At 41.0% G+C, this 13,098-nt stretch overlaps 1 protein-coding gene across 8 annotated transcripts in view; it reads left to right on the top strand.

Moving 5' to 3' along the window:
- KNDC1 (kinase non-catalytic C-lobe domain containing 1) overlaps nucleotides 1-13,098 on the top strand; it is a 79,957-nt gene that overhangs the window by 19,399 nt on the left and 47,460 nt on the right. For 7 of the 8 annotated variants that reach the window (XR_013839567.1, XM_079978397.1, XM_079978398.1 and 4 more), the window contains 2 exons: nucleotides 10,279-10,425; nucleotides 12,526-12,643. Coding sequence is in view for 7 of the 8 variants with exons in the window: in XM_079978397.1 (XP_079834523.1) it covers nucleotides 10,279-10,425; nucleotides 12,526-12,643 (265 nt within the window). In the remaining variant the exon portion in view is untranslated. The remainder of the gene's footprint in view (nucleotides 1-10,278; nucleotides 10,426-12,525; nucleotides 12,644-13,098) is intronic. The other variant, XM_079978402.1, reaches the window with a different exon arrangement.

The following is a 13,098-nucleotide window of genomic DNA, read 5'->3' as shown; positions in this document are numbered from 1 at the left end:
CTCTAGTCTTGCTCAGCACATTCATGAGAAAATATAGATTTAGTATAAAACTAATATTGAGCACTATAGTGAGCTGTTTAGCTGTTTTCCAAAGAAACAAAAAACCCCATGTTCATCTTTAGGTGCCAAATGTGGAACCTTTCATTTCCCCAGTGGGATTTCATCTTCATTTTTTCTCCAGTATTGCGCTATGCTGGAAAGAGATGATAGTGAATTTTAAATAAGGCTTGCAACAAAAATTCCCATTTGAGAATTATTTAATAGATTCATTTTATGCACTGCCACAGTAGGTTTCTGCTGGGGCTAACAAGCATTGCTAGTGTCAGCTCAGCCTCAAACAGGCATTTGTCCATGTTACAAAGCTGCCATTCAAACAGATATTGTAGATTACCAATATGTATCCCCCTGTTTTCTACATATGAAATGTTCTGTGTTAAGTTCTTGTATGGAGGCCATTTAAAGCTTTACACTGCTTTAAATTTCACATGCTTAATTGACCTTTGGGATAGACCTCCATTCCTTTTTGGTGCTTCTTGACTCAATGGGATGTATACAGAAAGAAGATTACTGAAGATATTTATAGTAGCATCATTTAAACACAGCAGTGGACTATTCACAAATGAAGAATGTTGGTCTTGAAATCTGTTGTCTCTCTATTGCTGCTCCCCTATTCCTAAACTTACCTCTACTTTACTTGAGCTCACCTCTATTTTTATTCATTTGGAACCTTTGCCTCCAGTTCTTATCACCAGCGCTCTTTTTTGGGCAAGGTGGTGAAGAGAGTGATGGTGGAGAATTTGCAGGAGTTCCCGGACGATACAAACTATCTGGAGCAGTTTCAGTCTGTCTTCAGGCATTGTTTTGAGACTGAATCAGCCCTGATGGCCCTGATGGGTGACCTATGGTATATTGAGAGTAAGACAGGGAAACTGTGTCTCTGCTCCTGCTTCTCAGTCTGTTTGTGGCTTTTGAGGCTCAAGTAGTTTCTCTGGCTAGGAGTGCTTTTTTCGACCAAGGCTGGTGTGCCAACTTTGGCCTTTTTTGGACAGGGATAACATAGCTGTGGTAATTTACGCACTGGCAATCTCAAGACTTGATTATTGCAATGTGTTGCGTGTTCAGACCCATCGCCCTCCCCCTTAAATAAATTCACACATGACTCAAATTTTAGTTTTGGTTTTTGGCAGAATTTAGGCCACAACTTTATTGATTACAGAAAGCGAGTGGTTGCATAGGCTCTGGTTCAAGTAGCTCCCTGCACTCTTGCAGGCAGCGCTGACCCAGGGCACCAGCATAGGTCAGCCAAAGGTGAACACCTGGGAAGGTGAAAAGCCGGGAACAGACTCTGTTCACCATGCAGCTGCCCCCCTGGACTCAGGTATGGGCCCAACCCCCTCTCAGGGGTTGACCAAACCAGTTGAGTCCCTGGATTCCTTTAACGGAATACACTTCACATAAGGATGGTGAGACCTTTCTCCCATCCCTATCACCTGAACCAGTGTCTATCCGCAACCTTACAAGCTGTGATGATTTGCTATGGCGAAACCCAAATGGCAACAGCCAATCGGCCAAGTGGGGAAATTCCTACTGTGCCCCTGTCCCAACGACAGATGACACACGACGGCATAGCAAGGTCAATCGCACAAATCACTAAAATTAGGGAGAGGTGGGTGGGTGTTCCGAATGCACGAGCCTAAAGAGGAAGCTCTGGGCCATGTGCATGGGTGTAAATAGGTCCCTCGATCTGTTTGGACTGTGCCCCATTGGTCAGATTGAATCCAACACTGAGGGACCTACCAATCAGGTGTTGTGGCAAACCAACCCAACCCACCCACAACACAGGAGGTCAGCCTCCAGGTCTCACCGCAACACGCACCCTCTTTTAGGGAGGACACAATCTCTGTGTGCAGCTATCCTTGGAAGAGCCAGCTGGTCAGTCAATGGGGAGAGACTACCATATAACAGTGGTGCTTTAAAACTTGCACTGGCTGCTCATGTGTAACTGGACCAGCTTCAAGGTTCTGGTATTAATTTTCAAAGCCCTTGTTAATTTGCAACTTGGCTCCATGATTTATTAGGGACCAGCTGATTCCCTATATCACTGTCCAGTCACTGTGATATTTCAGGGGAGTCTCTGCTGGTGATCCCCATGGCTCAGCCACATAGTTTGTAACTACTAGAAGTCATGCATTCAGTGTTACTGCCCAAACTGATGGAACTCTCTTCCAACTGAGATTGGAACTTCAGGCATGTGACCAAGACTTCCATATTTCAGCAGGCATTTTATGGTAGTGTTTAGTTTTGTTGTGAATTTTATTGTTCTTATTCATCATATCAGTTTGTTTGGTTTTTTTGGTACATTGCTTAGAAGTGTTGATGACGAAGTGATTTATCAATCAATAAAGAAATAAGTAAAATATAATTTTCTGCTATTCCATCTAACCTAGTTTATGAATGTATTTTAGCTTTTGTATAAGATAGGGAATTTATAATTTGAATGTGAATTTGCAATCTTTTCTTTAGTTTCTTTCTCGTTCCTACTGTTTCTGTAACTGTGTTATAATCAACACTACTTTGTCCTGAATTAGTGATGCAGCTGCTATAGCACAAAATTTACTATGTTTTACTAAATAAATTTGAAATGGGCAATTGGCCAGGATAACTCCTAATTCCCTTTTCCGATATGGCTTTGTTGCTCTATGGACCTTGCTGAGGTGTGTTTTATGGAATGTGATAAATGGAGTGTTTTATTAAAGCTGAATAGAGACTACAATTCTTTATATATTACTCGTATAAGATGTGTAAAATCTTACTGAGACACTCTCTGCTTGATGACTGCATTTTCAAGACTCCTGTGCAAGAAAGATAGCTGTTTTCCATGGAAACAGAGCTAGAGAAAGTGGAAAGGCTCTCAAGCTCCTTACTTGTTGAATTTCCCACAACTTTTCTATATATGTGGCCCTTCCTGCCTTCATAAATGAGATTAGAACAACAGAATATTGTAGCGAAAATCCCAGAGTATTAAAATTGACATTTTAAGCCATAAGGGAAAGAGACTCTGTGTTGGCCAGCAGGTAATGGCTTTTTCCACCTGCCTTGCCCCACCCTCAAGCCCTAGGAGCCTTCATAAGGAATCTCTTTCCAGAGGAAGAGCTATGAGGAGAGAGAGACACTGTTTGCCATCAGACAGTGGTTAGCCCCACTTCCAGCCCAAGGAACCTTCAGAAGGCAGTTGTTGCCACGGCATTATGTGTGTCTGCATTTTAATGATCTGAATAGAGTGAAAGGTTATGGGGGTGTGGAGAAGTGTGTCTGAACTAAACAATGCTTATCTTATTTTTTGGTTGCAATTTTGTTAATGTTGTTAATACTCTTTTATTGATTATAAATCAATTTATTGATTTGTTAATCATATAATATGACTTTTGCTTTAATTGTGATGTTTGTTGTTTAGTCGTGTCTGACTCCTCGTGACCCCATGGACAAGAGCATGCCAAGCACTCCTGTCTTCCACTGCCTCCCACAGTTTGGTCAAACTCATGATGTTTAGTTGTTGTTTTTTAGCTGTAGATTTGTTAACCATTTTATAGATTGTAATTGTTTCACTGATGATTTGTTAATTACGCTATATGATCTATGCTCTGTTTGTGATGTTCTATTTTGTTTTATCATGTTATTTTTGTTTATTGTTTGTAAGCCACTTTGGGAGCCATTTGAATGAAAAGCGGCATAGGAATATAATAAATAAATTGAATCAATCACTCAGTTAGGTATTATGGTTGGAGTGTTGGAGGTGGGATCCACATTTGGCTATACACTTATTATGTGACTTCAAACCAGCTGTGATCTCTTTTACCTCACCTACTTTTCAGGGTGGTTGGGATATTGTCAGGTTTGGAAGTTGTTGCTCGCGAGTAACCAGGCAGGACTCCGACCTGTCTTTTACAGGTTTTATTGGTGAAAAACTATTTACAGTGCAGAATCCCTTGAGTTCATGTCCGTCTTAGTCACTTGCAGATTCCGGGAGTGGCCCCTTCCAGTTTCTCCCCCAACATAAAAACTTAGACACCCCAAATCTCCGCCTCCCCTCCTTACATTTCATCCCTCTGCGCAAGCTGGGTGACGGAAATGGCATGTCTGTTTCCTGGCCAGCTGGGCTAGGTGAGGCTCTTGGGCTCTCAGTCACATCTTCAAGCCCTCCCCTCGCCTGGCTACCCCCTTCCCCCTCTGCTCCACTGGAGGTGTGGCTTCCCTCACCGCTGGACGAGGAGCTGCTCCTCAGCAGCATCAGAGGCTCTCTGCATTCACCTGCCCCCCTCCCCTGTTCCGATAGCAGTCCCCTGACAGATATAATGATGGAGATGGAGAGAGGGAAGAAAAGCATGCATACCACCCTAGGCTCTTTGGAGAAAATGAGGGGTCAAAATATAATAAAACAATTACCTTCGAGATTTTACGTGCAACCATAAAGCTCACAAAAACCTACCTCTTGTAACTTTCGAGATTTTGATTCTAGTGAATGCTTTGCTCTTTCAAGAGGAGCTTTATTCATTTTATTCTTATGTGGTGAGTTAACTGACAAAGTATTTCAAAATGAACATGGATTGTTTTTATGGTGCATTTAATGGATTGCATTTTAGTTCACTACTTTGAGGCCAAAATAAACTTAGTGGCAAACAGAAACTTGCCTGTCCAAAGAGCGTTTTAAACCTTGCATTTTTGGTTAGCTGAGAACATCAATAAGAGCCCTGCTGCGTCAGACCACAAGCCTACCTGATCCAGCACCATTTCTCTCAGAGGCTGGCAATGCCACGGGAAGCCCAAGAGCAGACCATGAGCTCAGTTGCGTTCTCCTGCTCATGATCCTCAGCAGTTAGTAATCAGCTGTATGCTGCCTCTCATCCTTGAACTAATACACAGCTATCAATGACCAGCAGCTTGCTCACCTTTTCTAATGATGTTGTCATAGCTACTGTTGTTTGGTTTATTATATTTGTACCCTGACTTCCTGCCAAGAGTGACTTCCAGAATGGCTTTTATGTGCTTTTCAAAGCCATAGCAAAGATATTTGACTATTTATTCAATGTAGGTGCCTTTGTCGGTCGGGAAAAATAGTAATGGATATATATGCCTGAATATCCTGGTTACAACCCTTCCTATACCTTCATAACTCAGGATTATCCAAAACAGTCTTAAAAAGAAAATCTGTGCCAACTGCACTAGGTCTTTTTCACACACCCACCCAGTGATAGGGCACCTGCAGTGATAGGGTGCTGCAGTGGAGCAAATGGACCACTCTTGGAGCGGCCCTCCTTTTAACAAATATGACTGTTCTCTCTCCTAGCCAGAAATTCCAGTATGAGTGATGCCTTTCCATACCACACTTCCTATTTTGTGGTGCAAAATGCAAATAGCTCAGGCACTTGAATCAGTGTTAGTTGTCTCTGTTTGGAACATCCTGTTAGACTCTGCTTTCTCTATATAAGCTGTTGCATCTTATTATCTGCAAATAAGTCCTCAGACAGAAGTCTATTCAGACAAATAGTCTGACCTGGTATAAGGCAGTTTCCGAAAAAACGTATTTGATAGTGACTTGTTTTGCCAAGGGGTTTTTATCTGAGTGGGGTTTTGTTTCCTTGAAGCTTTTGATTTCAGAGAAATTGTGTCTCTGCCTTCAGGTAAAATGTGCCATGCCCTCTTAGGAGCTTCTTTATTATATGACATTGTGGCATGCCCTTGGGCCCTTTAGGGAGTATTTTTCCCCTTAAACTGGCATCCCAGGGAGTACTGAGGTAAGCCCATTTAAATGGGTTTTGGGTTGCACCAGCATAATGCACCAGTACTAAAGCCAGCCTAAAATTCCCTTACAGACTCATAGCTGTCACCACCTGCTGAATTAAAAGAACAGTGGGGCTCTTTAAGTATCTTCAGGGGAGAGAGCTAACTGCCAAGTAACCAATCTCTGTCCACCTCACTCCTCTATATAGATAACACAGGCCTATTCAGAAGCTTGGCCGAGAACATCAGGAAAATAAAATGTGGTGAGATACCTTGATTTAGGGACACATTGGTTTGCTTTAACAGAATGAATAGATTTATTAATCAGAACACATTTATTTTGGAATTCTTTGCTTACTAGATTGTCTTTTTCTGGCTTTCCCATGAAGAGCAATTTTTGTTATTGTCTACTTTTGCTGTTCACGTTGGGTAATTTTGGATAGGGCTGTTTTATTGAGAGATTTGTATATTGCCCTTTACTAAAAATGGTAATGGCAATTTGAAATAATAAGATATTATTAATAGTAAATGCAGCTGTTGTCTTTTTATTTTATCTATGTGTATTTTTTTTTGTATTATTGTATTTTTATTGTTAGCTGCCTTGGAAGAGTATACTTCTGTCAGTGAAGGTCATAGATCATGGCTAGCAAATTTCATCAGATATCAGCCAACTATTATTGTATTCTTAATTGCCTGTATAAGCTGATGGAACAGAACAGTTTTCAGCAGGTATTGAAAAAATACTTCTGTTTGATAGCAGAATAGACTGATAGACCCCCTTAGAAGGTAGTGGACTCTCCTTCATTGGAGCTTGTAAAGCAGAGGTTGGATGGTCATCTGTCATGGTTGAGTTAGTTGAGATTTCTGCATTGCAGGGAGTTGGAATAGACTGGATGATTCTCATGGTCCCTCCCAACTCTACAATCCTTTGATCTGTGAAAACTTGAAACAGAAGAAGAAGAGTTTGGATTTGATATCCCACTTTATCACTACCCGTAGGAGTCTCAAAGCGGCTAACATTCTCCTTTCCCTTCCTCCCCCACAACAAACACTCTGTGAGGTGAGTGAGGCTGAGAGACTTCAGAGAAGTGTGACTAGCCCAAGGTCACCTAGCAGCTGCATGTGGAGGAGCGGAGATGCGAACCTGGTTCCCCAGATTACGAGACTACTGCTCTTAACCACTACACCACGCTGGCTCTCACCACAGAAGGCTCCTGTTGCATCTGTATTCCTCAAGACTGTGCTGATAACAAAAAAGGCTTGAGGTTTTATTGCTATCAGATGAGCTTTGCCAACTCAGGGAGTGACCAAAGCTTCTGCAGATAATCAAACTATTGATTGACAAAGTGGCAAGTCTTACTTGAGGATACTAGGCAGGGTTGAAACAGAGCTTACTTCAATGGTCTGCATGTGATGGAATGCCGAGGTTTATTGTTAGCTACAGCTTCTGGACAAGCGCCAGTGCCAGTGGCATTTCAGCAGGGATACAATTCTACAACACTGATGCCACCAGTGAAAAAGCCCATTGGGCTGTGAGGGGGGGGGATGCAGATTCCATTTGTTGATCTTAATGCTCTTAGCGGACAGTGGAGGGGAAGAGATGGTCTTTCAGATTGTTTAGTTCTGATGTGATTTAGTTGTACTAACTGTTGTTTAGTTCTGAAGCTGAGGGTGTTCATAGCTTGATTAGTGTAATAGATTGTTGTGTGGTAACTGGCAAGCCACCTCCAAGGCCTGCTCTCAGGGAAAGAGGCAATGTTAAGAATACCCCAAGAAAACTGTTAGATGATCTTGCAGAATCTTTATGTATTCTGCACATGTTTGATAGAAATTGAACTTTAGCTTAAAGATTTATTGTGGTGATGAGTCAGCTGAATTGCTAAGATCTTCTAGTTATTGCAGAAGTTTTTGCTATTTAGAAAGCTGATACCTTGTTACAAGTTCAGATTATCCTCTCCTACCATCTGATTACTCAACATTAACAATTCCAGTTATGGAGAGCATTTTTGTCTCTTTGTTTGGATACTGTATCATGTTGAGATTGTTTTTTGGCGTTCTCATTAATAAGATTGAATCCCCTTAGAAACTTTATTATAGGACATGCTTCTCTAGGCTCAAGTGAGGCTAATGACTCCGGTCTGGAGCATTTTTCAACTTATTTACTTCAAATAAAGCAATTAATCTAGAATGGAATTCTTTTTGCCAACACTGTTCATAGATTGCAACAGCTCTTCTTTCATGGATGTGGAGGGGTTTTTAACCCATTCTGGCCACTAACACGTGAAACATACCTTGTTAAATATTATTAAATGTATATATGCTGTTGCGTCATGAAAAATGCTAGCTAGTTGGTGCAGTCCTTGTCTTATTCGACATCATGTCACTGATGGAATAGAGTTCTGCTTGGCAGAAGCTACAGATTATAGCACTTATGGTGTAGATCAGGCATGTCCATTGTGTCAATCGCGACTGATCAGTTGATCGCAGGATGAACGTTCATAGATCACGGCCTTCCCTCTGCTGGAGATGCACCCAAGGGGCTGTTGCGACGCCACATGTGCACCCAGTCAGGGAAGCAACCAGCAAGTTCCTCTCACAGGAGGCGATGTTTTGCTGCTGTGTATGCCTGCCATGTCAGGGGAAGCAACTGGCATCAGGGGAAGCAGGCGGAGTGCCCCCTGCCCCCCAGAAGAAGAAGCCAGCGTCGGAGGAAGCAGGCGTCGGGCGCTCAGCTACCCTGCCCCATCCCTGGGTGGTAGATCACTGCCAGTTTTTATATTGGATCATAGATCTCAGCTGGACATGCCTGGTGTAGATGATTCCACTTTAGATACTGTTTCTCCATCTCACATAGTTGTACAGCTTTTCCTGGGTTTTCAATGCACCTGTGCCACTACTTCCTAGCATGAAGGAAGCCAAAGCCCTCCATGAAATGTGTGCTCACTGCAAACTACTGTGTACCTCCTTCTTGTGCCTATAAGTGCCTATACACACAGTGGTTGTGTGGGGCAGGGGCTGTGTTTTCATGAAGCTGGAAGTTTGTGATTCTTCTCTCATTCCAAATACAACGCTGATTGAATTAGGGATGCTTCTTTATACTGAATCAGATTATTGGTCCATCTAGCTCAGTATTGTCTATGTTGACTCATAGCAGCTCTCCAGGGTTTCAGGCAGTGAACCCACCCAGCTCTAGCTGGAGATGCTGCAGAGACCAATACAAAAGAAACATGTTTTGTTGCAGCTGGGGCAGATGAAGGCATCCACTTGTGCTGATGGAGGGGTACAATGGTGTGTCTTCTTTCTGCACTCCTCTCAGCAGTCATTCCTCCTCTGCTCACTGCTACGTTTCCTACACGGGAAGTGTAAGCATATGTGAAAACCTCACATATGGATATTTTAAGCTGCCTAGTTGCTCACCTGTACCTACTGTACTGTATGTACTGATCGGCAGCAGGTCTCCATGAACTTTGTGTGGTCCTTTCCCATCCCTGCTTAGTTCCTTTTTCCCAGGAGGTGCCAGGGAGCCTTCCATATAGACAGCATATACTCTGCCACTGTGTATATTCTCTTCCTTTTTCAATAGATCCAGAACTTTGTTTTAGCAGTCATTCCTGAACTGATGTACAGAATTTTGAATTGGAAGCTTTTGTTAACCTGCATGCATGAAGATGATGATGATGATTATGATGAATGACACACAGCTTTTTTCACATGTAGCAAATTTTTGTCTTGTGTGAAACGATGCTTACACAGGGGTTTTCTTTTTGATGAGTTTTCTCCTTCTTCACTAAAAGTAGGGAGGGTTTAAAAGTCTGTGTGTACATATATTGCGGATAATTAATCAGTACTGTCAAAGTTGCAGTGAATGGTTTTAATAGACTTGGAGAAAGCTCCACCTAGTGGAATGCTGCCAAATCATATTTTTTTTTCCAATTTTTACCTGAAATCAGAAGCATTGCAATTATATGCAATGTTCAGAGATGATTTAGATGCTCCTTCCAACTCATGGTTGCTGCTGATAACTGCTTCCCTCTGTGGACAATCAATATCATTATCTGGAATACTTAAATGCTTCTCTTGGTATGCACACTTGGTACAATTGGATTACCAAAATTTGCTCACCCTCAGGGACTATATGACTAGAGGTTGAATATAAAGGCTGGTCCTTGCCTAAGATATAACATTAAGGTTGAGTGCAGGCTTCCCCAATTTTGTGTCCTCCAGATTTTTCGAACTATAATTGCATAATCCCCGACTATTTTCTATGCTTGCTGGGGCTAATGGAGGGTGGCTCAAAACAGTTTGAGTGAACAACATTGCTGATGGCTGCTAGTATTTACATAAGGTGGGGAAAGTGTACTACAAGTGTATTACTTCATCTGTGGTCCACAAATGGCTTAAGCTGCTTTTTGCTCATTTTAATGGAGCTAATCCGGTTTTAAGTGGGAACACGTGGTAGTTTGTACAATATGCTCATTTTCTCTTTCCCAATTATTGCAGGCACATATCTTTTCCTTGGGAGCTACACTAAAAGCAGCCCTCGAATATATCATGGAGCCTGGAACCGATTCAGAATTAAGTCAAGATCTGCATGCTTTGCTTGAACAAATGCAGGAAGAAAGTCCTAAAGAGAGACCAGATATTGAGGTAAAAAAAGAAGTGTGTGATTGGTTTTTTGCCTTGTTGTTGTTGTTGTTGTTGTTGTTTAGTCGTTTAGTCGTGTCCGACTCTTTGTGACCCCATGGACCAGAGCGCGAACTTTCATATCATATGGGAACTTTCATATCATATTGACTTTTCCTGATGTGTCACCTTTAACATTCAACATTTCTCCACTCTTAAGTGATATCTTAGTTACTCTTTTGGAAGGCAGTTGCTTGATGGACAAAGCAATTATACTGTAAATACAGGGTTTAGGGGGGTGATACAGGGAAGAATGATTTCCAACGCAAAGTACCCCAACACCGCACTTGAAACAAAGTGGCAGCTAAGCGACAAAGTAGCAGCACCAATACAAAAACAACAGATGCTCACCATTCTACATACTGTAATGCTAGGCACAAGAGTAATTGATAACCTTCTGTGTTGGAAGCCATAAGTGGTTATGGTTGTGGTTGTTTTAAATAAGGCTAAATGTTTTGGAAAGAGAGCTTCCCTTAATAGCACTCATGTGCTTAATATTATATGTAAAGTGGTACCTTGGGTTACGAACAGTCCTGCTTATGAACGCTTCAGTTTACGAACTCCTCAAACCTGGAAGTAGGTGTTCCGGGTGGCAAACTTTGCCCCGGGATACGAACACAATCCACTTCTGGGGCTGCAGGATGTTGGGATTGTCGGGTCAAGAATGCTTTGGGTTAAGAATGGACTTCTGGAACGAATTAAGTTCATAACCTGAGGTACCACTGTATTCATATTCAGCAGAATTACCAAGAGAATGCAGATTTGTTTCCAGGAAAGGGAATGGGTAAGGACTCGTGACTCTTTCTTACACTAGCTGTTTCTTTTGACCAGTGACAATTTAGCATGGGCTAGACAGGATGTGCTAAAAACATGAATGGAGGTGTAAGTGAACATCAGTGAAATAAGTATAAGGGACTTTTTCTCCTTGGAATTTTAGGGACTGACTAACTACACATAATGTTTGGATGACAACTGAAGTTTCCCAACTTGTATCAGAAAACAATAATAATAATGAAACAATGATAGCCACTTCAACAAAGTGATATTGTAGTTTGAGCTCTCTAATGTCTGTAAGGAAAAAATATCTCTCTTTGCTTGAGGGTAGCTTCCCATTTACCATTGAAACATGGCTCTGTGCTACTGAGTATGAACCTCTCTGCATGTACAACATTCCATGAATGATGGCTATGGAGTTTATTATTAATTCAAGTCTGAAGAACACAATTTTAACTAAAAACAATGAATTTCATAAATAGGCAAATCAGCTTAATTAAATATATTTACAGTTGGTAAAGATTATTATAATTATAATTAATACTTTGTTGAACTATTAATTGAATTAATCCATTATAAAACATTTTAAAATGCTGCAGTTCAAATTAATCTCTGCTAAATCTTGTAGAAAGGCTACAGTTGGGAAATAATGTTCCCTTACAACTCCTGAATGGCCTTGCTTCACAAATGCAAAATCTTGATGTTTCCTTTTTTTTTTTTTTATAAAAGATTTTTATTAATTTCCAATTTTTTAACAGAAACAAAAAAACAACAAAAGAAACAGACAAACAAAAAACTCATGTTTTCATAACCTTATTTTCATAACCCTCTTTTCCCGGACTTCCCCATACCTTTCCCTTTTTGCATCCTTAATTTAGTACCATTATTCAGCAACCTATCTTGCCCAATTAAATATAAATTTATCCTCTTTCTCTATTCCGCCCTTAATTTTAAACCCAATTATCGCTGCAATTCTACGTCTTCTTTTCCCTCAGCATTTTAACACTCCTCAGTTTTATAATAATTCTTAAGATACATCTTAAATTTCTTCCAATCTTCTTCCACAGTCTCTTTCTCTTGGTCGCGGATTCTGCCGGTCATTTCTGCCAGTCCCATAAAGTCAATCACTTTCGCCTGCCATTCCTCCAGCGTGGGTAGCTCTTGTGTCTTCCAATACTTTGCAAAATCTTGATGTTTCCTAGGGAATGCTAATCTCTTGTATCATGTTGAAGTCCATGTCCTGTATGATAACTAGGTATTAAACGCTTTACTTTACTATTATCATTATAGACTGTCATATCATTGAGTAAAGAGAACCTGAAGCTTTCTTCCTCGAGTGATATTTGCCAATGCCTCTCTGCAATTGGAAGAAGAGTGCTTTCAATTGAATCATGTGGCACCTTTCACGGTATGCTTTCGATAATGTAGCCCATTTGTGTAATGGAATCAAGAGCATTTTTTCTTGCTAAAGACACAGAACCCAAGTAATTATAAACGGTGGGAGGAATCCAGGTCCCTTTCTACTGTATTAAGAAAAAAAAAAAAAATTCCACTGTTAACTTACAGTGAATTTTCATGCTCCTGTTATTTCATGTTTTCAGATATTTTTATGATAGTCATATATCCTGTTTTGCTAGCAAATACTTAGGATTAAGCACAACTGCTGCAAAAGTAGAGTCCCACACCCTCTAGCACTGTACTAATTTTGCATGTTGAGATTGTCAGACTAGCAGATATGTGAATGGGGCAGTTGGGTTGTGTGGCTATTTGCTGCCTATCGTATAAACACCTTCTGTCATAGTGGAGGGGAAAGGTGGTTTGAAATGCCTTTGGGATGCTGCATTAAAAGCCATCTGTGGTTTG

The sequence above is a fragment of the Podarcis cretensis genome (assembly GCF_951804945.1).
Source record: "Podarcis cretensis genome assembly, chromosome: 5".
Taxonomy (NCBI): Eukaryota; Metazoa; Chordata; class Lepidosauria; order Squamata; family Lacertidae; genus Podarcis; species Podarcis cretensis.
This window is presented reverse-complemented; position numbering and strand designations above follow the sequence as displayed.